Raw genomic sequence first — 23,302 nt, 5'->3', positions numbered from 1 at the left:
CCGTGTGTACAAGGCTTTAGACAGGTCCATCTGATTAGTGAGGAGTGTTTCTTTGATTTTTTTTTTTTTTTTTTTTCTGAAGTATTTACATTTTATTTATTTTTTTTTTTATTTCTGACCATGTATAAAGACAACATACACAAAACTATTACAGTATATGTACCTTTTCCATGGGGATATAGCAATACAAATAATAAAAAACAAACAAAAAAACAATGGCTCCTACTCTTCAATCTCTAGTACCACCTAGATCTAAAACTACTATCACAAAGTTGTTGTGTATCTGTATATCTTGTGGTCTTGTTTATTGCTGTGTTTGACATTTCTCTTGTGTTACTCCAGGTCTGAGGCTCTGAAAAACACATTCTCCTCCCTGCTTTTGGTTTGGATGTCTAGCGTTTTTCTGACTTACCGCAGACTATGTCCTCTGACTTTTGGAGACCCTGCGCTATCAGTGGCAGAACTTCGGAGTCTACGTTGGAAGGACACATGGGATATTCTGATCAGAAAACAATGACACTGGATTAAGGGACCATGACTGGAACTTGCACAATGGCAGCAGTACGGTCACGACCACTGCCGGATGCCCAGGTTACATGATGGTGGCTGTGTGTGGTGAGAGACTAATATGCTCTACCTCTATAGAGTTTTACAGATGGCTTGTGTTAGTTGTGTTTGGTAAATGACCTGCATAGGTTTAAGAATCTAGACTAGAGGTTGGCTACATATGTTTATTATTGCCTGGTATGCAAAAGTGCCACACAGGACAACACAGTGAACCAGCAAAACCTACAGTATCCTTTTGGAGGTACTTACAGTCAGATCATATATGGATAATGTTAAAAGTTTAGATAAAGGAATTTGGAAGTTTAAAGGAAACCTGTCAAGACTGAGACTTAACAGCTGGTATGAATAACTTGTTTTTAAAGCCCACCAAAGTTTAAAAAAACACAAATTTGGCTGTAGATTAAATTGTGAAAGGGAAGCTTCGGTGCAAATTACTGTTGTAAATTAATTATTTTGCTCTCCAGGGACCATCTCAAAGCCTCTGCCACAGGAATAGGCTCCAGAGAGTCCTGCTGGAACTAGGCAGGTGCCTCAAGTTTGGCCACTACTTACACACAGAAAGCAGTGTAGTTGTGACTATTACAACAGTAGTGATTGCATTTAAGCTTCATGTTCACTAATCTTTTCTTCTCTCTCTAACTTGACTGTAACTCTATATTACGATGAAGGGAGAGTAGGGAAGCCCCTCAAAATATTCACACCTGGGTGTGCAGTACTGGGAACTCACCCCAAAGATCTCAGAGTTCCTGAGAGAGAGGGGAGAAACTTTCCAGTGGTTTAATACCCCAGCCACTACCAAACGCTGAAATGGCAGTTGTGTTAAAATGAACTTTTAAAATGCTGGTCTGGAAAGAAGCAAACTGGTTTAAATGGATCCTAGATGTTGGGTAGATTATAATGACTGGATGACATTTTTCATAGCTACCCCTAGTGGAGATGGCATTCTGTAGCTGTATGAGTTAAACCGGCTATTTCCAATGCAACAGTGATTACCTTGGACATATTTTATACCTCCTTGGCTGGCCCTAATCATGCAAGGATAGATAATGCAGACATGCCCCCTCTGCCTGAACATGGCTGTGGGCCAGCTGTGTGTACAAAGGATACGTTTACTTTTGGAATATGTTACATGTTCTGCCCATTTTTAGGGTGCAACGTAGCATATTCCAGCATCTGCAGTTCCCCCTGTGCCCGGGGATTTTCTCCCCGCACCCACTGTCACTATTTGAAAACAGCGCAGCCCCGCCCACAAAGCCATATCATTCATTCATTCACAATTTCCTGTGAATAAATTCCTACAAGTACTGTCATCTATTGCAGCTGATGGCTTGTAGTTTTCAATGAGCTGTGAAGGTGCAGGCCAGCATCCTCTTCTCAGTCCATTGATTTTCCAGATCTTGGGTGACTGCCTGCCCATACGAGCAGAGCGATATCCTGAGAGCCTGCAGGAGCTGGACATTGCACCAATGATCCGCAGGCACCTTTTAAAAAAATAAATAAAAAAAAAGGGTAGGATAAAGTATTTTATTTTTATTTTTTTCTAAAGGTGCACTTTTCCTTTTAGAAATGGCACTGGGAACAGGAAGCAGACAGGCAGATTATTGCTGCCATTCATATGGGCAAACCTTATCATACTCCTAAGGTAAACTTAAAGCAGTATTAAAACCAAACATGTATTCTATATTCCAGCTTATCAATTTTTAGATGTGGTGGCTGCATTCAGTTTTCTTCTTTTTCCTTTATTTTCACCTGGTGCTCCAGCCAGTAAAGCTGCGTATACGCTAGTAGAGTTTCGTTCAACATTTTTCTTTGGAAGAACATTCTTTCGTTTTTTAAATTGCTAGTGGGATCAAAGCATTGGTTTTCCACTGCATTTATGAGAAAACTCAAAGGAATTTTTTTTTATCAAATAAACAACTTTCTAACAATAAATGTAGTCTTCTTTGCCTTTTAACATTCGTTTTTTGTTTTTATGGATGAACTTTTAGCAAACAAAATCCTGAACCGCTTTCAAATGACATTTAAGTGCACTGAGGATTTTCATTCCAAATTCTACTAGTGTATATCCAGCTTTAGTCTGTTATTTTTCAGATTCCTTTACCATACCGAGCTGTCCAACAAAAGTGTCATAGTGGAGACAAACCAATTAATACAATCAGTTTTAATTTCTTTCTTTATGTAAAAACCTTTATGTCAAAAGGAAGGAAAAGTAAATGTTTACTGTAACTGCTTATAAAGTGTCAGCTGAAATCCATCTAAGGCCCCTTTTGTACTGTCCCCCTGTGTGAAATGCAGCACAGTATACCTCCCCATGTGCTCTTTCCCCATAGACTTCTATTAGATCAGCATTTTTGGTGATCTATTAGATCACCAAAAATGCTGATCTAGTAGAAGTTTGTGGGATAGGGTGGCTAAACCATTGGTACACTACGCTATGGGGCAGTGTGAAAAGCACCCTAAATCTGCTAGTCCAACTAACCCTATTCTCTTCAGTTTGTCAATGGCAAATACAAAATCCATTGCTTCTCCAGTGGAATAGAGCCATCTTAAGTTGTGTTACTGATCGGATCACCAGGTGAAAAAAAAAAATAATGTAACCACCACATTTAAAGTGGAGGGCCACCCTGAAAAACAAAAACATTTTAAAAATTAGAAAAAAATCTAAAAAAAAAAAATGAAGAAAATTTTTTTTTTTACTTACCAGAAATGCCTGTTGCTAGGCACTTTATCCTAATCTTCCTCTTCCTCCTCCGCGGAGATCTTCTGTCTTCTGTCTTCGTCGCAGCGTCTTCTGGGTAATGAGTCGCGCTGTGTTCTGGGAACTGTGTGTTCCAGAACACAGCGCGTCCCATTCGGAAAGCGCTGCGGGACTCGCGCATGCGCAGTAGGAAACGGGCAGTGAAGCCATAAGGCTCCACTGCCTGTTTCCCTTACAGGGAATGGCGGCGCCGGGACCCGAGAGCCGAGGGACGGGTCGGCCTCGGGCGGCCGACATCGCGGGCGCCCTGGACAGGTGAGTGTGTTTATTAAGTCAGCAACTGCAGTGTTTGCAGCTGCTGACTTTTTTTTTTAATTTATTTTAACCGGCCCTCCTCTAAGAATTGGTAAGCTGCAATATTATTACATTTTTGCTTATAATACTGTTTTCGGACCAGGGCTACATGAGTGATTAAATCTCTTAGCTGCTTGTTGGATTTCTGTATGCAGCAAATAAGGCCATCTGCTGCTTTTTAAAAGATGGGCAGCAATTGGCAGATACTGTCATTCATGTAGCCCTAGGCTTAATCTTTGTTAAAGATACTGACTTATATATTTGCCTCTATCCCAATGCTGTAGAAGTACTGGATGAAGAGAGATGTATTGAATGTGTCGTATGGGGAGGGGGCCCTCCATTGTATGAGCTGGAGACTTGCTTCCCTCATTATCCTTTTTAAAACCTAACAGCAGCCAAAAGTGGGGAAGGTATGGAACCACCTTCAGATTTTTATTGTGGTGAGGACAGAAAAGAATGGGACATGACTTTTTTAAAAAAAACATTGACTGGAGTTGGGCTTTCAGAGCTTTTCATATCACTGCTGTGCTTCCTGTTTAAAATGCATAGTTGTGAAGCATGGGGCTTCAGTAATGGCCAGGAGCATCTGACCAACAATTCACTATGTGTTTAAAACATTAAAAGGAATGCAAAATAATTTTTCCTTAACACCCCCACAGTAGTTTTACTATTCCAGTGGTCCTTTGGTACTAATAGAATCCTAAATATAGGAAAAACTGGTTTGCTGGCCAGGTCTAACAATTAACCCATAACCTTTTTTTTATTATTTTTTTTTCTCCCTCATTTTGTTTAGTATTTCATGTAATAAAATAAAAAGGTCTATACAGCTTTTCCATTTTATTGAAGATAATTGAGTGTGTAGAAGACATACAAATGCATAGACATTGAATACTGAAAACATTAAACTGTTTTGGTTGTGAATATCTGTTGCAAAGAAATTTGTTTCTCTTGCTAAGTAGTTCTCCAACTAACATAGAAGAATATAACAGTCTATACAAAGATACAAGTGACGTTTATTGTTGCTACCAAAGTGATTGCTTCTGATGAACCAATGCAGCTTATTTTTCACCCAAGTGTCCAATGAGAATATTTAAATAGGAACTGTGTGCACATCTTGCTGATTTATTAAGTGTTGTTTTGTTTCTCTTACTTCCTTTATTTCACTAAGGCAGTGTAATGAGAAGGCAGTTAGCTAAGATCAGAAAAGTACAAAATATGACTGCTTACTGGCTGTTCTCAGCACTGCTTTAGCGTTAAAGAGAAGTGAGGCGCATGATTTGTTTATAGGTACAGGTTCACACTGCAGCGTTGCCCAAGATTGGATGTGATTCGCACCGCAAATCACGTGCAATGCAAATTCACCCATACTTTCTGTATGGCTGACTTTGCATCGCATTCGGACCAAACTCACACAGGACCCTTTTTGTGTTCACACCCATGCAATCCAATTCCTGTCTGAATTTGCAGATCACACTGATTTGTGAACTGATTTGGAGGGGTTGGTAACTTTGAATTTACGCACTGCCAGCAGTCCTCACAGTACAGTATGAACTACTACTAAGAGACATGCGAAGCGGCAACCTATAGTAGATTCGCAAGGTTGCTGCAGTGTGAATCGGAACTAAAATTAAATGGCCTCCCTTGCCCCCCTGCCTCTGAAGGAAAACTGCAAGGTTATTGTTCACAGCTGGGGCTGTCATTATTTACCATGTGTGGTGCTAATTCTGGGGGGTAAACATTACCCGCTGTGACACATTTAGGCAACATTCACAACAAGTTTAGCAGCAGGAACTGGCCTTCATGCGACATGTACCCTGTACAAATTAGGCGCACCTGAGAAGCTACATGTAAATAAAGCCTGAATACAGACAGGTTGGTGTTTTTGAGATTTACCCAGACCTAAATTGTCCCGTATGTGGCCTTGGCACAGGGTGTTACTGGGTCAAGAGGTGGCATCTAGCCTTCTTTTGCATGCATCAAACTATCTGCTGTTAAATTTATGTGTAAAGCCCCATACACACTATCAGTTTTTCTGCTGAGTTTTTCCTTCAGACTTACCAAAACCATATAATATGAGGTCAAACCTTAGGAGTTTCAATGTGTATGCAATCAGGCAGGCCCTTGCACTACATGGTTTTGGTAAACCTGATGGAAAAACTCAGCAGAAAAACTGATAGTGTGTATGGGGCTTAAATGTACCCTAATCACAAAACTGGCTCCTTTTCAATTGTTGGCCAATGCCAGTCTGCAAAGCTGAAGGGGGGAGCTCTGGGCTTGGCTAGATAACAGCTGTCTTGGTCACTTCCCTTATAGGCCTCATTCACATGGGCCATGTTTACCCCAGAAGGCGATATACACGGCTGTTTAGTAAACATGACCCTGCAGGGGTGTACCCTTATGTATGTCCTGTGTGAGTGAGGTCTAAAAGTCACAGGCCAAGCAGGTCATAGATTTACATCATATATTACTCTAAAGCTTCAGCCGCACCATAGAAATTGGAGACCAAATGAATATAGAAATACCTGCCATGAAATCCTAAAGTAAGCGTGTCAGTCATTTAACTTGTGTAAACATACTGCCTCAGAGAAAACGCTGCAAAATGCTTCTGTCAGATCTAACCCTCTTCTGTGCCTCCCTGCACTCATTTCACTTTGTTACTGTGTTGCAATGCACATCCCCCTCATAAATGGCACAACAGTCATCATGGATAATCTACAATTACAAAGAAACAGTAAACATTGAATATGGCTGACCGGTCCTTCTCGAAGAAGAGCTATTTGATCATATACTGGCCATATAACAAATATCAGAGCATATAAAAAAATAAACACTCACTTGTAGGAATGAAACAGAAAGACCTCTTAAAATGGACTCTGATTATTATCCTATAGCATTGGCTGTCACCTCTGGCACGCCTAAGACACATCTGTGTGTAACCTAAAATAAAGTGCTACAGTGGCTAGCAAATGTAAATTTCACAGGTTACTTCTCCAGCTAAAGATTTCATCTACTTCCAGCAAATATACCTCTCCAAAACAGGAGGAGCTATAGGAAGGATCCCCTCCCAATTAGAACCCCTCCTGGTAAGACAGGAAAAACACAGCTCTGGTCCATTGGTGGGAAGACACTCAGGATGGGGGGGGGTGGAAGATTCCCGTTAAATCAGACCTCAACTTCAATGTTATTTACCTAGCAATTCAAATAAAAACCCTTTACTGAGAGAAATACCAGACCAGCTTCTGAAAACACTAGGTAGAATATGGTCTGGGTCATAAAAGTACTAAAGGCAGCAAGGAAGCCAGGCAACTAGCATTTTCAGAAGAGCTGGTCAGCAGCTCTTCTAGTTCTAGCAAAGGTTCTCTTTAAGGTGAGTGGGAAGGGGCCTCAGTTCTGGGTCATGTGACCAAAAGGCAGCTTTGTATGGTGGTCATCCACACTTGATGCCAGCAACCAACTGCACCTATGACCAGGAATTAAAGCACCACAGTGACAGTTTTTCTTTTTCTAGTTTTTACTCACTTGCAAATGCCCTCTCCAACATCCGCTGACTAAAGCAGATCTTACTTTAAGCCCTGCTTCACACTGAATACAATTTCAAAGTCACAGGTCAGTGCAATTTCAGGTGCAACTGTCCTGATATCTGTCTGACTTCATACACAGATGTCTATGCAAGTCACACCTGAAATCACCCAAAGTCTGAGTTGCACCACTTTGAACAGTTCCACTGCCAACAATATGGTGCGACGTGCATGTGGTTTGCAACTGTCAAATCACACCAGTGTAAACGGGAGCTAAAGAGACAGAAGATGCAGAATTTAAAGCCCTAGAGGATGAGGAGACTGACCCTTCTTTTAGGCACATTATTCATAACTGAGGCCCACTCTGCCTCATATATATATTTAAAATTGCTAATGCTACATACAGCACAAATACCCCACTGGTTTCACATTACCCTTCTATAGAAAGCTTTCTTCCTATAAGAAATGGAGGCAAATTATAACAAAACTAGCTTTATAGTGCAAAGGAAATATATCTCTCTATATATAATTTTGTTAGTGAAGAAAAATAAAGGCTAAAATATAGTATCTGATATATGTAAGTATTAATATACAGCAGCAGCACATTTCACCTCTTCACTGCCAATTCTAAGCAAAAGTTTGAGAGGCATATAGGAAAATTGGCGCTCAGGATACTAATATAACCCAGCCAATCAGAATGAAAAAGCCAAACATACTAAAATTCAGAAGTATTAGAGTCACGGAAACAGCTTGGCTATACTAGCTCCAGAATGCCTAACAATCATATTCAGGCTCGTCTGAGCCATAAGGACATTTGGTATCAGAGCCATTACCAAAAGTTAAAGACGGGTTTTCTTGACAAGCTAAGTTAGACAACCTGGCTTGGCTATGACCTATGTACTATAGGAGACCCTAATTGAAATACCCTTGTATGAAGAAAAATAATTGTCAGGATACACAAAGAAGGACTTCCAATGCCCTAGAAAAGCTCACAAATAGCAGCAGAACGAGGAAAATAAAAAAAAAGTGTGAGCTTATATTTGCAAACTTGCCTGATCTGATATTACTAAGGAATATTAAAGGCTCATTATATTTGAGTCTGAACATTCCTCAGTGGTGTCAGCTCCTCACATCTGTGAATAAGAGTAACAATCCAAATATAATCTGTCATCTGCATAGTAGACCATTATATTGTGACATAATGAACCACTAATATCAGATCTGTATTTCCTATACAAAAATCACAGTAAAATGGCTGACTTTATGTATGATGTCTGCATGCCTTACAGTGTGTATAGCATCCCTACTTTGTTCTGGCTAAAGACTACAAATTCAGTGTACTAATTCACCAGGCATAGAGAAATTCCTTTCCATGTTTCAGTAGGGATCCCAGACTCATCCTACAAGATGGCTCTGGCACTGATAAAAAACAATATGCTCCTTTTAAAATAACTGGTAGATCCCTCCTCCCAAAAAAAAAAAAGTAGTTAAAATGCTCCATAAACCACCCTACAAAATGAAAATGGCCTCAAAAGCCTTGGTTCTATTTGCAATACCTCCTACCCGAAGTACAGCCAAACAGATATTATTCAGGTCTGCAGCTCCATTCAGGAGAGCACAGACTGGGGGGAGATAAATCGCTGACAAAACCTGCTGTAAAAAGAGCCACCTAGTGTGGTCGACTGCTGGACTCCAGGTGAGTGCGCTTCCCTGGCATCAGCACTGCTCCGGGCTCCCCCTGTCCTGGGAAGGTCCTCTTGTGTGAACGTCCATTTGCAGAGCCCCTCTGCCACTTACAGATGTCTTCATTCAGGATGTCCTGAATATGCTGTACTATCAGGTTTATGGCAACTGTGGAAAGAAGACACATCCAGACATTTATATTTTGATAAATTAAAATTCACCCAGCTCTGGTTAGTAGCATTCTGCCTGCAGAGGTCCAAAATCTCATTCTTCTGTGGCCAAATATGCCCCCAGCCTTGCTAATCTCTTTATGGCCCGAAGGGAGGATGATGTTATTTATGCCCAACAGAGACCTCAGGTGGTCCTCTGGGCAGGATACATAGATGACATCCTGCTCCTGTGGAATGACAGTGGGGAAAATAATTTTATCCCCTGTATAATTTGTATGTTTGCCCACTTACAAAGAAATAAAGGGTCTATAATTTTTATAAAAAAAGAAAAGAGCTGCGCTAGAATAAACATATATAACAAACAATGACCTACTAACCATTTAAGGACCAGAAGGATTTACCACCTTAATGACCTAACCACCTCTCAAATCACAGCTCTTCCGCTCACATCACAGATGAGAGATATAGATAGATAGATCGATCGATCTATCAAAGCCACCCTCATATCACAACTCACCTCACCTCACATCTCTCCTCTCTGACATCACAGCCCCCCCCCTCCCCCCCCTATGTATCATAGCTCAACCCTCCATAATCTTCCCCTTCACAGTAATACTTTAACACAGCACAACAAAGGGCAGAAGGCATGGCAGGGTGGACGTCTGTCTATACTCGCCAGCCGCTGTTGAACTCAAAGCAGAGAAGAGGGCAGGAGGCACAGAAAGTCCATAAGAGGGAGTGGGATCTGTCCAACTCTTCTTGTTAAAAAGCAAGCAATGGGTGACTAGGATCGCCTTACATCCAAGTAATCCATCACTTGTTAATACATGGGTCACACTTGTTTTGTTTTAAACCCTTGCTTTGCTGAACCAGCTTAGGAAAAAAAAGGCACTCTGTAGCTTTTTGAAGTGATCAGGAGTCTGGAAATGTCACATCTACAAAAATTTGCAGATAGAGACAGGTGCCAGATTCATATTCAAGCTCACAGCTGCTATTGCTGGATTTCAACCTCTTACTGCCTTGCCAAAATTACAGCTGTGGCAGTAAAAGGGTCCACTTATCTTAACAGTATAGTACAGGTGACACTGGCAAAGCTTTGCTGGACACATTCACCTGGGATGTGTGATGTATACATTTACCTATTTTCAGCTCACTTTGGTCAAGTCTGGTCATGTGAGCTCCATGTTAGCCAGTGGTGCCTGCAGGGGAAAGGTGAGAGTGTGCTCCAACAGCTTGAAGCAGTGACATTATCCAAAGGCTTCAATGACCCATTCCTTGTTGGTGCTTCCTCCTCTGCGCTTGGCTAACAAGGGGGCCGAGATTGAAGCGGCCTAAAAATAGGTAAGTATATACATCCTTCTTACGCAGGTTAGTTAGTAGAGGTGTTAGAGGACAATTTTAGTAATAGTTGGGGTTAAGCTGAGAGAGGATTCGATTTTTTGTTAAATTTTTTGCCAGTATCCACCATAATGGCAGCATAGTACTCATGATTATTAACTCCTCTTTGTCCTGGGCTATACAGTCAAGGAATTGTATTTTATAAAATTTGTTTCATAGTTAGTAAGGTTGAATAAAGACACCAGTCCAACCTGAGTGAGTGTCTACAATTGTCCCTATCCCTGCACATTCACATCGGTCCCTACCCTGAAGGAGCCCACAATGAAAGGTCCCCCATTCATATACTAGGGCCAATTTTGAACAGAAGCCAATTTTAACCTACCTGCATGTCTTTGGAGTGTGGGAGGAAACCCACGCAGGCACAGGGAGAACATGCAAACTCCAGGCAGGTAGTGTCAGTGGTTGGGATTTGAACCAGCGACCCTTCTTACTGCTAGGTGAGAGAGTGCCAACCACTACACCACTGTAACGCCCCCCCCCCCCCCCCCTTGTTTAATGCTTTGGTAAAAATTGTCATTCAGTTAGGGTTTATACTTTATTGCCCCAATAATTGATTGAAGAATAAACTGTAGACCAAATAAAGTAAACTTACCCATGTTGTCCACTCCACGTGGGATAATCACATCTGCATACTTCTTTGTCTAAAGGGAAAGCAACATGAGATACTTAAATACTATTTGAGGATATACTTTTTTTTAAAACACAAAGCCCTATGATTTTAGAGTTACATTTTTAGTGAGCAGGTAGCGCTCTGGGCTTCTTTTCACAAATGTACCTGTCTGCGCCTAGTTGCTTTGTTAAAAAAAACAAAAAAAAACGTCTGCAGAACTTCACAGCTCAAATTACATAAATAAATGAGTTCAGAGCAATGAAAAGCCTTATGGAGCGTCAGAATAAGAGAGGCTGAAGGTAGGTAGTTTTTGCTATGTTCTATCTTTAGACAGCCAAAAATATATATATATATATATATATATATATATATATATATATATATATATATATATATATATATATATATATATATATATATATATATATATATATATATATATATATATATATAGTAAAGGGGTAAAGTATTTTATTGCAATCTGTGTCCCCCCTAGGGAGATTTTCAAAACTACAATATACTTAGAATTTCAAAATAATAACTTAATGGCATTCTATTTCCTTTAAATATCAAAATAGGAATACAACTCATAGAAGTGTTTTATGAGTTATCTTGCCCTGTGCCACCAGCTTCCTTTACGGTTTACCGTATATACTCGAGTATAAGCCGAGTTTTTCAGTCCACTTTTTGGGCTGAAAAAAGCCGCCTCGGCTTATACTCGAGTCACTGAAATTTTTTGCCGGAGATGGAGGAGAAAAGGGGGCGGGGCCATGCCGCTGGCTGACGCTAGTGAATGGCCTGTAAGTGTACCGCTCAACACCATCCCCTCTGCTCTCTTTCGTTCTGTCCAGTTTTTTTTTTTCTTCCTCGTGCTTATGGCTGTATGGCTGCAGTGGCGGGGGGGACTCTTTCTTCTATTTCGGGCGCGGAGGAATACATCCTCAGCGCCCGCGCCGCACTCCTCAGCATTAGGCTGGTCACCGCAGTGGGGGGACTCTTTCTGCTATTTCGGGCGCGGATGAATACATCCTCTGCACCCGCGCCGCACACCGCTCAGCATTAGGTTACTGTGTGCTGCGGAGTGATATCCGATCCAGTCTCTCTCTCTCTCTCTCTCTCTCTACACACTATAACAAGAAGCAGAGAGAGCAGGGGCCGGGCGATCCAGTGATTTTTAAGTTGAGGTAAGAGGCAAAAAAAAAAAAATGAAACTGACCTGCTTTTGTAGACCTTATTCTATCTACCATATATTGATTAGAATCCTGGATTTTTTTTTTAGCTTAAGCAATATTGTACTTTAAGGCTGGGTTCACACTGCAGAGGTTACGAGAACCGGATGTGATTCGCACTGCACTGCAGTGCAAATCACATGCGATCTCTGTGCGATGCGAGTTCAGCCATACAGATAGTATGGCTGAATTGGCATCGCATCCGACCCAAACTCGCACAGGACCCTTTTTTGGTCCGCAGCAGAATCGGATCGCATGGGTGTTCACACCATGCGATCCGATTCCTGTCCGAGTTTGCAGATCGCACTGCGATATGCGAACTGATCTGGGGGTGTCATTAACATTTCACTGACACTCCCAGCAGTTCGCATAGGGCAGTGTGAAGTGCCGCTGGGAGGTATGCGATGCGGGAACCTGCTGCGGATTCACGGCGTTCCCGCATCGCTGCAGTGTGAACCCAGCCTAAAGTGCAATTACCGGTATTACCGTAAAATTATGTTTCAAAAGGCTGGGTTCACACCGGAGCGATGCGGGAATGCCGCAAATCCACGGCGGGTTCCCGCATCGCATACCTCCCAGCGCCACTTCACACTGCCCTATGCGAACTGCTGGGAGTGTCAGTGAAATGTTAATGACACCCCCAGATCAGTTCGCATATCGCAGTGCGATCTGCACACTCGCACAGGAATCGTATCGCATGGTGTGAACACCCATGCGATCCGATTCTGCTGCGGACCAAAAAAAGGGTCCTGTGCGAGTTTGGGTCGGATGCGATGCCAATTCAGCCATACTATCTGTATGGCTGAACTCGCATCGCACAGAGATCGGATGTGATTTTGCACTGCAGTGCGGTGCGAATGACATCCGGTTCTCGTAGCCACAGCAGTGTGAACCCAGCCTCAATGAGTTCTAGCACATGTAAACACAAAAGAATACCGGTACCCTTTTTTTTTTTTTGTTAAATATAAAAGATGTTGCACCGAGTGGTGAATAGATACGGTACCAAACATACCGTACCATGCTTTAAAACGATGCCCACCTGTGGAATGGCAGCACACTACGGTAAATTTATATTATCCATAGACGGCGCCGGGGTCTGGGGAGGGGCAATGGGTGGGGCCAGGGTGGAGCTGAAGGGGGCCCCGTCAGGTAGGCTGTACGGGGCCCCATGATTTCTATCAGCGGCCCTGTCCGTGGACATCATCATCACAGCGGGACATCAGCATCATGAGGTGAGTGAAAAATCACAATGGTTACTGTATATTTAATGGGCAGGCTGTATACCGGTATGTGTCTAATGTGTTATCCAGAGCATTATTACAATGGGTACTGTATATTTAATGGACACAGGCAGGCTGTACGGTATATTTAATGGACACAGGCAGGCTGTACGGTATATTTAATGGACACAGGCAGGCTGTACGGTATATTTAATGGACACAGGCAGGCTGTACGGTATATTTAATGGACACAGGCAGGCTGTACGGTATATTTAATGGACACAGGCAGGCTGTACGGTACCGTATATTTAATAGACACAGGCAGGCTGTACGGTATATTTAATGGACACAGGCAGGCTGTACGGTATATTTAATGGACACAGGCAGGCTGGACTGTATATTTAATGGGCACAGGCAGGACACTGGTAGAATGTACGGTATATTACCGGTAATATGAGCCCTAACACAGGCTGCTCTTTGCAAACAGTCATGTCATCACTTTCTGTAATATCAGCCTGCATTAGGCCTCAAAAGGTACCCGAACAAGTCTTTTTTTTTTTTTATCCTGTTAGAAATGGATCCCAGTACTTCTACCGGTAATCCTGGACCAAAAGAAAAACGCAGGTCATTCGAAGCTGGTTTCAAACTTAAGGTTGTGTCAAGAGCAGAAGAAAGCAATAACAGTATTGCAAGTAGGGAATTTTGTGTTGATGAAAAACAAGTGAGGGAATGGCGGAAAAAGAAAGCTGACTTGGAAAAGATTCCAAAGGCAAAAAAAGCTCAACGTGGTTTAACAACTTCATATGGGGCTTTAGAGACTGAATTGCATAAATGGGTTATGGAGTGTCGTCAAAATGGTTACTGCGTAACACGCATGGGAATTCGCTTACGTGCCCTTCAGATGGCTAAAGATGACAAATTAAAAGCACCAGGCATTGAAAAATTTGTTGCGTCAGCAGGATGGTGTACCCGCTTCATGAATAGGTTTGCCCTATGTTTGCGGCAAAGAACAAAGATTTCACAGAAGTTGCCAAAAGACCTTGATGAAAAAGTGATGTCATTCCATTCATTCATCATAAAACAAAGAAGGATCCATAACTATGACCTGGGAGATATTGGAAATATGGATGAAACACCGATGACCTTTGATCTTTCAAGCAACAGAACTGTGGCAAGTTTGGGAGACAAAACTATTTTTCTCAGAACCACAGGAAATGAAAAAAATCATTTCACAGTTGTTCTGTCATGTTTGGCTAATGGAACAAAGCTGCGGCCTGTCATTATTTTTAAAAGAAAGACCTTGCCTAAAAAGGTCAAATTCCCACCACGAATTACAGTGCGCGCACATGTTAAAGGCTGGATGGATGAAGACGGAACAAAAAAATGGCTGGAAGAAATTTGGAAAGAACGACCAGGAGCAGCCTTAAAGAAAAAACCATCATTGCTAGTTTGGGATATGTTCAGAGCCCACACATCTGATGGCATAAAAGAAATGGCAAAATCTTCTCAAGTTACTTTGGCCGTTATTCCAGGTGGGCTTACATCTGTATTGCAACCGCTAGATGTGTGTTTAAATAAACCTTTTAAAGACCGTGTGAGAAAGATGTGGCATGAATGGATGTCATCTGGTCAAGCCCGACTGACAAAAGGTGGAAATCTGATGAAGCCCGACATAGAATTGATAGCAAAGTGGGTTCGTGATGCATGGGAAGAGATTCCGGAGGACATGGTGCAACGCGCCTTCAAGAAATGTGGCATTAGTAATGCTATGGATGGCAGTGAAGACAGCGCTTTGTATGAGAACGACAGCAGTGATAGTGATGACTGCGAACTCAGTGATGATGACAATGTCTACGCTGATAATCTCACACCAGCTAATGCTGAAGCTCTGTTTGGACATACAGATGATGAGGAATCCAGTTTTGAAGGATTTTAACTCTTGTGTTTTAGCTTGGTTGCTGAATGAGCTAAGGTTTTTGTACTTTTAAAGTTATTGTTGATACCATATTGTTTTATTGACCCTCTTTACACTTTTATATTTTTTTACAGAGATAGTTTACTGTTTTTCTTTGAAATAAATATTCAAAAACATTATTGGTATCTATTTTTATTTTTGAAATTTACCGGTAGCTGCTGCATTTCCCACCCTAGGCTTATACTCGAGTCAATAACTTTTTCCAGTTTTTTGTGGTAAAAGTAGGTGCCTCGGCTTATATTCGGGTCGGCCTATACTCGAGTATATACGGTACTTCCAATAACATCATTAATAATAAATAACTATTTAGAGCCAGCTTCCTTTGATAATAAAGACCATCACAAAATGATGCCCAATTTGCCCTGAACAAAACAAGGTATAATTTTCTTGGATACCTTGTAAATGTTTTAAAAACTATTTTTACTAAACACACGCCAGAGTTGCAAAATTGGTTTCTGGCATTAGGATTTATTTGGACCTTTGTCCTCTTAAGTGCAAGTTCACCTTTACATAAAATCTGTAAGGTGAACTTACACTGGACCCCCTTCTACCATCCCCTACCAAAGTCCCTTGAGCCCCCCCCCCCGTCAGACCCTAGGGCGCCGCTTCACCAGTCCAGGGATTTGAAATCCTTGTGGCTTAATCTCCTAGCCGTACCTCTCAGCGTATATGCATAGGAGGCATTCTAATTGGTCAGCACCATCACATGGACAGCACTGACCAATCAGAGTCCACCTAGCCTATCCTATCAGTGCTGGAGGAGAGAAAGCCAGGAGGGTTTCAAATCCTCGGACTGGTAAAGCGACGTCCCAGGGTCTGACCGTGGAGGATCGGGGAACTCCGGTATGGGGGGGTGGGGAAGGGGGTCCAGTGTAAGTTCACCTTACAGATTTTATATAAAGGCGAACTTGTACTTCAAGAAAAAGATCCAAACAAATCCTAATGCCTGAAACCAAAAATGTCTGTTAACCACTTCAATACAGTGCACTTATATACCCTTCCTGCCCAGGCCAATTATCAGCTTTCAGTGCTCTCACACTGAATGACAATTACTCACTCATGCACCACTATACCCAAACAAAATTTCTATCATCTTCTTCACACAAATAGAACTTTCTTTTGGTGGCATTTAATCACCACTGGGCTTTTTATTTTTTGCAACATAAGTGAAAAAAGAGCAAAAAATGTTTTGGAAACAATGTTAAAGTAATATCCAACCAAAAACAGGACAGATTAGAACCTATGGCAGGATTTTATTGCTGTGTAACACAGGTTGGTAAGATTTTTATTCACTGCTTGTCTAACCCCTTTTCTAGCCTATTCAAATTTAACAATTTGGCTGCAGCTCTTTATAATTACATTTGTGACCAGCTGTGATTGGACACAACCGGCCACGTGGTAAAGAGTCAATTTCATTTCATTGGCTCTTTACCCGGAATGGGGATGGGCTGTATTCGAGGGACACACCTCATCCCCGTTTGTCACGCTGTTCGCCCTGGGTTCACACATGAGCGGCGTGCACACAGATCTCCAAAGTGACTGGCTTTTCCTGTGGGCGTCATATGCCTATAGGCCAGTATAGAAGTGGTTAAACTTCTTAGTATATGCAGGTAAATTATACCTTGTTTTGTTCAGGGCAAATTAGGCATCATTTCGTGGTGGTCTTTATTTTCAAAGGAAACTGGCTCTATATAGTAAGAAGAAATATATTATTAATGATGTTATTGGAGTAAAGGTGTACTTACCCTTTAAAGGGCTAAAGTAAAAAGAGAATAAATATAGGGAAGCAGCCAATTCAGGTACAGAACTTTCACCCCAAACCTGGCCTGCCTGGTGACTCGCTGACCTGGAACAAGTGTGTAGGACGATAGTGCAGACTTTACATTTCAATAGCTGCATGCTTATTCTGGGTCAGACACTCACTAAAGAAGTAGGCTCCAGAGCCATCATTTTAATATTAGCCTCATTAGCACCAATTAAACAATGGCAGCGTTTCTTTTTCTACCTTTTCAAGATTTACTTCATTGCAGGAAGGATAAAAACAAATTATTGAGATTGTTTTTCCGAAGTCGAGAAAACTGGTGATGTAAAAAAATAAGCTGTTTTCCTAAACCAAACTAGTTTATAGGCTTCATTTTCAGATTCAAAGTTCAAACCCAGGAATTTTGAAATATTCACCCTTGCAGTCGAAAGTCACTTTACAGTGAAACAGTCACAGCTGGTGACTACTTTGAATACTTATACCCCAACTTGTAATTTAGAGCCCCAATTAAGGTTCACGAGGAGGTACTGCATGGGCAGCACCAGGTAATATTTCATGCAGTGCCAGACAAAATTTTCAAAAAGGGGGTTCTAAACACTCTTCCGACGGAAAGAGGTTACTAAGCATGCAGGTGAGAGAGATATGATTCAGTAGGGGTCTATAGAGAAGGGACTGGAGAGTATTTTTCTTCATAAACATGAACATGTTCTTTAACTGCTTTAAAACACCAAATAATTCTTGGTATGGGCAAGGAAGTCACACAACACTTGTCTGTTCATAATGCAGCCATTAAAATCTGGGCAACAAATCGCCATGTCCTAAAGCTATCACATAGGGCAGGAGCATTGCCATTCACTGTATTATCAACAGCTGCCATTTGCTGCTTGCATCCTCACTGCCACCCCTGCAGATGATTGGTGACTCAGGACAATATTGGTTCTAGAGAGAATATTCAGTACAAGATGGGCAGAGGTGGGTTTGGATTTTTCTCTCTCTCTTAGTTGTGACAGGTTAGCTGTCAACATGCAGCAGAATACAGGCAGAAGCACTATATAGATAGAAAATTTGAATTAAATAGAAAACACATCAAATAGTGACTGGACACCATTACCGGTAGAGAAAACTCTTCGAATGCCGGCTTCACAAAGGTGGTGTACTGGGTAAGAATCTGCTCCAGGTCGCGTCCCCTCTTCATATCACGCAGAACTGCCAGTAAAACAAGAATAAATGCCCTTTATGTATACATCATTAAAGTATTCTTTAAACAGAAAATCAAACTAGCTGTAAAGCAAAAGCATAATATGCTAACTAGTCAATAATGAAAAATGATATATATTTTGAGCAGTGTGATTGGACGACAATTCGGTTACTATTCTTATTCATGTCAAAGCCAGTTTAAGACCTTAACAATGTATACTGTGTTAAGGCAGCTCAATCTCTTTAAAGGGACTGTCGGCAAACATGAAAAATAGACAAAGACTCCCATTTAGTGCAAGGCTAAAATGTGAATAGGCTCTAAAACAAAACTAAATGTCAATTTATTTCTTCCAAATGTGGGTAAGTGCAATAGATATAAACTGAGTCATTAAAATCTCATCTCATTGTTAACATTGTCAATGCTTTCAAATCGGAGTCATAAAGTCACATTCTATGCATTAAGATAAAAAGTCTTTTGTGTGCAGCAGCTGCCCCAGCACCCCCTAATACTTACCTGAGCCCCATCTCTATCCAGCGATGTCCATGAGTGTCTCGGCCATCCGAGACTCTCCATCCTGATTGATGGCGCCACTGCTGTGTCTCAGCCAAAGTCAGTCAGCCAATCAGGACAGAGGGAGGGGAGGGGCAGGCTGGGCCACAGCTCTGTGTCCGAATGGACCCAGAGAGCTGTGACTCTGCTTGGGTGCCCCCATAGCAAGTTGCTTGCTGTGGGGGCACACTACAGGAGGGAGGGGCCAGAAGCACCGCAGAGGGACCCGAGAAGAGGCTTGGAGCTGCTCTGTGCAAATCCACTGCACAGAGCAGGTAAGTATAACATATTTGTAAATTCTTCTTTGTTTTTTTTAAATAAAAATAACAATCACTTTAATTATTCCCTGGTAATCCTACCATAAGGGCCTTGTTCAGGTACTTCCTGTTATAGAATGTAAACACTGCCCCCCTGCCTTTTACCCACACAGAGGATTCTGATGGAGAATACAAGGGGCCATTTCATACTCAGCATAGTAATACTCATCATGGCCCACAAGTGTTATCATCAGGAAACCTCTCCATGCCCTGCAGCTATTGCTGGAGTTCATGTAGACAGAAAGTCACAGCAAACAACATAAAGATCAGCAACACAGGACTAAAAAAAAAAAAAAATTATAAAAATAAGTATTTTAGCTAAAGACAATGGTTTATGAGCAACAATGCTGTTAACATTTACATATACTTTAAACCTATTCTAGTGCTTTATCAAGTACAACAGTCTATGTTAAAGTTGAATCCAACCAAAAACATGACAGATTAGATGGCAGGATTTTATTGCTGTGTAACACAGGTTGGTAAGATTTTTATTCACTGCCTGTCTAACCCCTTTTCTAGCCTATCCAAATTTAACAATTTGGCTGCAGCTCTTTATTGAATGGAACATCATTCAGATCATCTTGTAGCTGCATGCATCAATGGGCTATAAAAGCTTCTAACTGCCCACAAGCTTCCTCAATTAAACTCATGGCCAAGCGCATTTAGCAGTAAGATGTGCCTTCCTGGAGCTCCCGCACACTCTGAGCTTGCCACAGCTCACAGCGCTTCCCAGATCCAGATAAGAGGTCGGTAATGGGGAGGAGAGGTGGGGGAGAAGACCATCACACCCCCGATCCACAGAAAGAGGGGGAAATAGACAGATTTTTCGTCCAATTGGGGCCGAATCACTGCGCCCCCCCTCACCAAGATGCCACTGACACACTCCTCAGGCACACATGTGGCCTCACAGGGAGCCACTTCACAGCGCTCCACACATGAAAACCAGACAACGAGCCAGGTCCCCAGCAAACTCCAAAAATGGGTCAGTCCATTCTGCTTGCCATTCCCCTGAATCGCACATGGAGGCTTACATTAAGGCCCTCCCAAATGGACACGATTTTGAGGCCTGTGTGCAGAGAATGGAGCGCTTATACAAGCAAGATATAGAGCTGTGCAGGGATGTCACTAATAGGCTGGAATAAGTGGAGCACAATGTAGAGGAGACTGTCACCACTTTACAAACACATGAAGTCATTTTACATGAGCATACCCTGCAGATCCAGCAATTAATGTACCACCAAGATGACCAGGAAAACAGGGCCAGGCGTAACATACGCATCTGCGGCCTCCCAGAGTCGGTTGAAACCAAAGACCTGGCCCCTGCAGTCATTGCCATGTTCAACGACCTGCTTCAGAAAGACAAAGATGCCCCTCTGGAACTAGATCGTGTGCACAGAGCTCTGGGCCCTAAAAATCCGAACCAGGAACACCCCAGGGACGTTATATGCAGAGTTCACTTCTATGCAATCAAAGACACCATAATGCAAGCCACATGTACACAAGAAGCCATCTACTTTAACCACTTCCCGACCGCCGCACGACGATGTACGTCGACAGAATGGCACGGGCAGGCATAAGGGCGTACATGTACGTCCCTGCCTTCCCGCGGGTCGGGGGCCCGATCGGGCCCCCGCCCGGTGCCTGCGGCGGTCGGTATTCGTTCGGGAGCGATTCCGGACGAGGGGGGCGGCCATTCATTCATGGCCACCCCCTCGCGATCGCTCCCGACTAATGAAAATGCTCCGTGACATCACTTCCTCTCCTGTAATGTAAACACAGGAGAGGAAGTGATGTAATCTCTCCTCCGTGTCGGTATTTTTCGTTCCGACACCGAGGAGAGAGGATCGGTGAGTTGCACCAACACTACACAGTAGAACATGCCAGGCACACTCACACCCCCCCGATCACCCCCCCAATTACCCCTGCCCCCCAGTCACAGTGACACCAATGTCATTTTTTTTTTTTGCATTGGTGTCATTTGTGACTGTAATAACTGTTAGGGCAGTTAGGGTTAGCCCCCTTTAGTTCTAATGTAACCCCCTAACCCCCCCAATAAAGGTTTAACCCCGTGATCACCCCCCGTCGCCAGTGTCACTAAGGCTGGGTTCACATTGCAGCGGTTTATGAGAACGAATGTGATTCGCACCGCACTGCAGTGCAAATCACATCCGATCTCTGTGCAATTCGAGTTCAGCCATACAGATAGTATGGCTGAATTCGCATCGCACCCGCCGCAAATTCGCACGGGACCCTTTTTTTGGCCCGCAGCAGAATCGGATCGCATGGGTGTTCACACCATGCGATCCGAGTTTGCAGATCGCACTGCGATATGCGAACTGATCTGGGGGTGTCATTAACATTTCACTGACACTCCCAGCAGTTCGCATAGGGCAGTGTGAACTGCCGCCGGGAGGCATGCGATGCGGGAACCCGCCGCGGATTCATGGCGTTCCCACATCGCTCCAGTGTGAACCCAGCCTAATAAGCGATCATTTTTCTGATCGCTGTATTAGTGTCACAGGTGACGCTAGTTAGGCAGGTAGGTATTTAGGTTCGCCGCAGCTTTTTATAGCGCCAGGGACCCCCATATACTACCGCATAAAGCCCCCTGATTGCCCCCTAGTTAACCCTTTCACCAGTGATCACCATATAACTGTTACAGGTGACGCTGGTTGGTTAGTTATTTTTTTATAGTTTCAGGGCACCCGCCATTTATTACCTAGTCTCACTAGGGTACCCCTAAATTTAGGGGTGTCTACTTTCCAAAATGGGGTCATTTGGGGGGGGTTTGTGCCATCTTGGCATTTTATGGCCTTCAAAACTGTAACGCCCTTAGAAAGCCTGAAGGCGGTGCTTGGTTTTCGGGGCCCCGTACGCGGCTAGGCTCCCAAAAAGTCCCACATATGTGGTATCCCCGTACTCAGGAGAAGCAGCAGAATTTATTTTGGGGTGTCATTTCACATATGCCCATGGCATGCGTGAGCAATATATCATTTAGTGACAACTTTGTGAAAAAAAAAAGTTTGTAATTTTCCCGCAACTTGTGGCAAAATATAAAATATTCCATGGACTCAACATGACTCTCAGCAAATAGGTTGGGGTGTCTACTTTCTAAAATGGGGTCATTTGTGGGGGTTTTGTGCCATCTTGGCATTTTATGGCCTTCAAAACTGTAATAGGTAGTGAGAAGTGAACTCAAAAATTTACGCCCTTAGAAAGCCTGAAGGCGGTGCTTGGTTTCGGGGCCCCGTACGCGGCTAGGCTCCCAAAAAGTCCCACATATGTGGTATCCACGTACTCAGGAGAAGCAGCAGAATTTATTTTGGGGTGTCATTTCACATATACCCATAGCATGTGTGAGCAATATATCATTTAGTGACAACTTTGTGTAAAAAAAAAAATATATATATTTTTTTTGTCATTATTCAATCGCTTGAGGCAAAAAAATAAAATATTCAATGGGCTCAACATGCCACTTATCAATTTCCTTAGGGGGTCTACTTTCCAAAATGGGGTCATTTGGGGGGGTTTTGTACTGCCCTGCCATTTTAGCACCTCAAGAAATGAGATAGGCAGTCGTAAACTAAAAGCTGCGTAAATTCCAGAAAACGTACCTTAGTTTGTAGATGTGACAACTTTTGCGCAAACCAATAAATATACAGTTATTGACTTTTTTTTTACCAAAGACATGTGGCTGAATACATTTTGGCCTAAATGTATGACTAAAATTGAGTTTATTGGATTTTTCTAATAACAAAAAGTAGAAAATATCATTTTTTTTCAGAATTTGCGGTCTTTTTACGTTTATATCGCAAAAAATAAAAATCGCAGAGGCAATCAAATACCTTCAAAAGAAAGCTCTATTTGTGGGAAGAAAAGGACGCAAATTTTGTTTGGGTACAACATTGCATGACCGCGCAATTACCAGTTAAAGCAGCGCAGTGCCAAATTGTAAAAAGACCTCTGGTCATTTACCAGCAAAATGGTCCGGTCTGAAAGTGGTTAATGGAACCCTAGTATATCTACTCCCAGACATCTCTAAGCTGACCCTAGA

General features: G+C 42.4%; 2 protein-coding genes across 2 annotated transcripts in view; one reads left to right on the top strand and one right to left on the bottom strand.

Annotated features, from left to right (window-relative positions):
* POMT1 (protein O-mannosyltransferase 1) overlaps positions 1 to 4,540 on the top strand; it is a 133,433-nt gene extending 128,893 nt beyond the window's left edge. The window contains exon 20 of the mRNA XM_077477944.1: positions 343 to 4,540. Coding sequence (XP_077334070.1) covers positions 343 to 517 — 175 coding nt within the window. The 3' untranslated portion in view covers positions 518 to 4,540. The remainder of the gene's footprint in view (positions 1 to 342) is intronic.
* The window catches only part of UCK1 (uridine-cytidine kinase 1), a 51,346-nt gene continuing 32,485 nt past the window's right edge, over positions 4,442 to 23,302 (bottom strand). The window contains exons 5-7 of the mRNA XM_077477957.1: positions 18,296 to 18,390; positions 10,981 to 11,029; positions 4,442 to 8,988 (exon numbers count right to left, since the gene is read on the bottom strand). Coding sequence (XP_077334083.1) covers positions 8,807 to 8,988; positions 10,981 to 11,029; positions 18,296 to 18,390 — 326 coding nt within the window. The 3' untranslated portion in view covers positions 4,442 to 8,806. The remainder of the gene's footprint in view (positions 8,989 to 10,980; positions 11,030 to 18,295; positions 18,391 to 23,302) is intronic.

This window comes from Lithobates pipiens, unplaced genomic scaffold (assembly GCF_037356315.1).
Source record: "Lithobates pipiens isolate NorthernLeopardFrog02 unplaced genomic scaffold, aLitPip1_a1.2 Scaffold_1, whole genome shotgun sequence".
Lineage (NCBI taxonomy): Eukaryota > Metazoa > Chordata > Amphibia > Anura > Ranidae > Lithobates > Lithobates pipiens.
The sequence above is the reverse complement of the archived record's forward strand: the minus strand, read 5'-3'. Positions and strand labels throughout refer to the sequence as shown.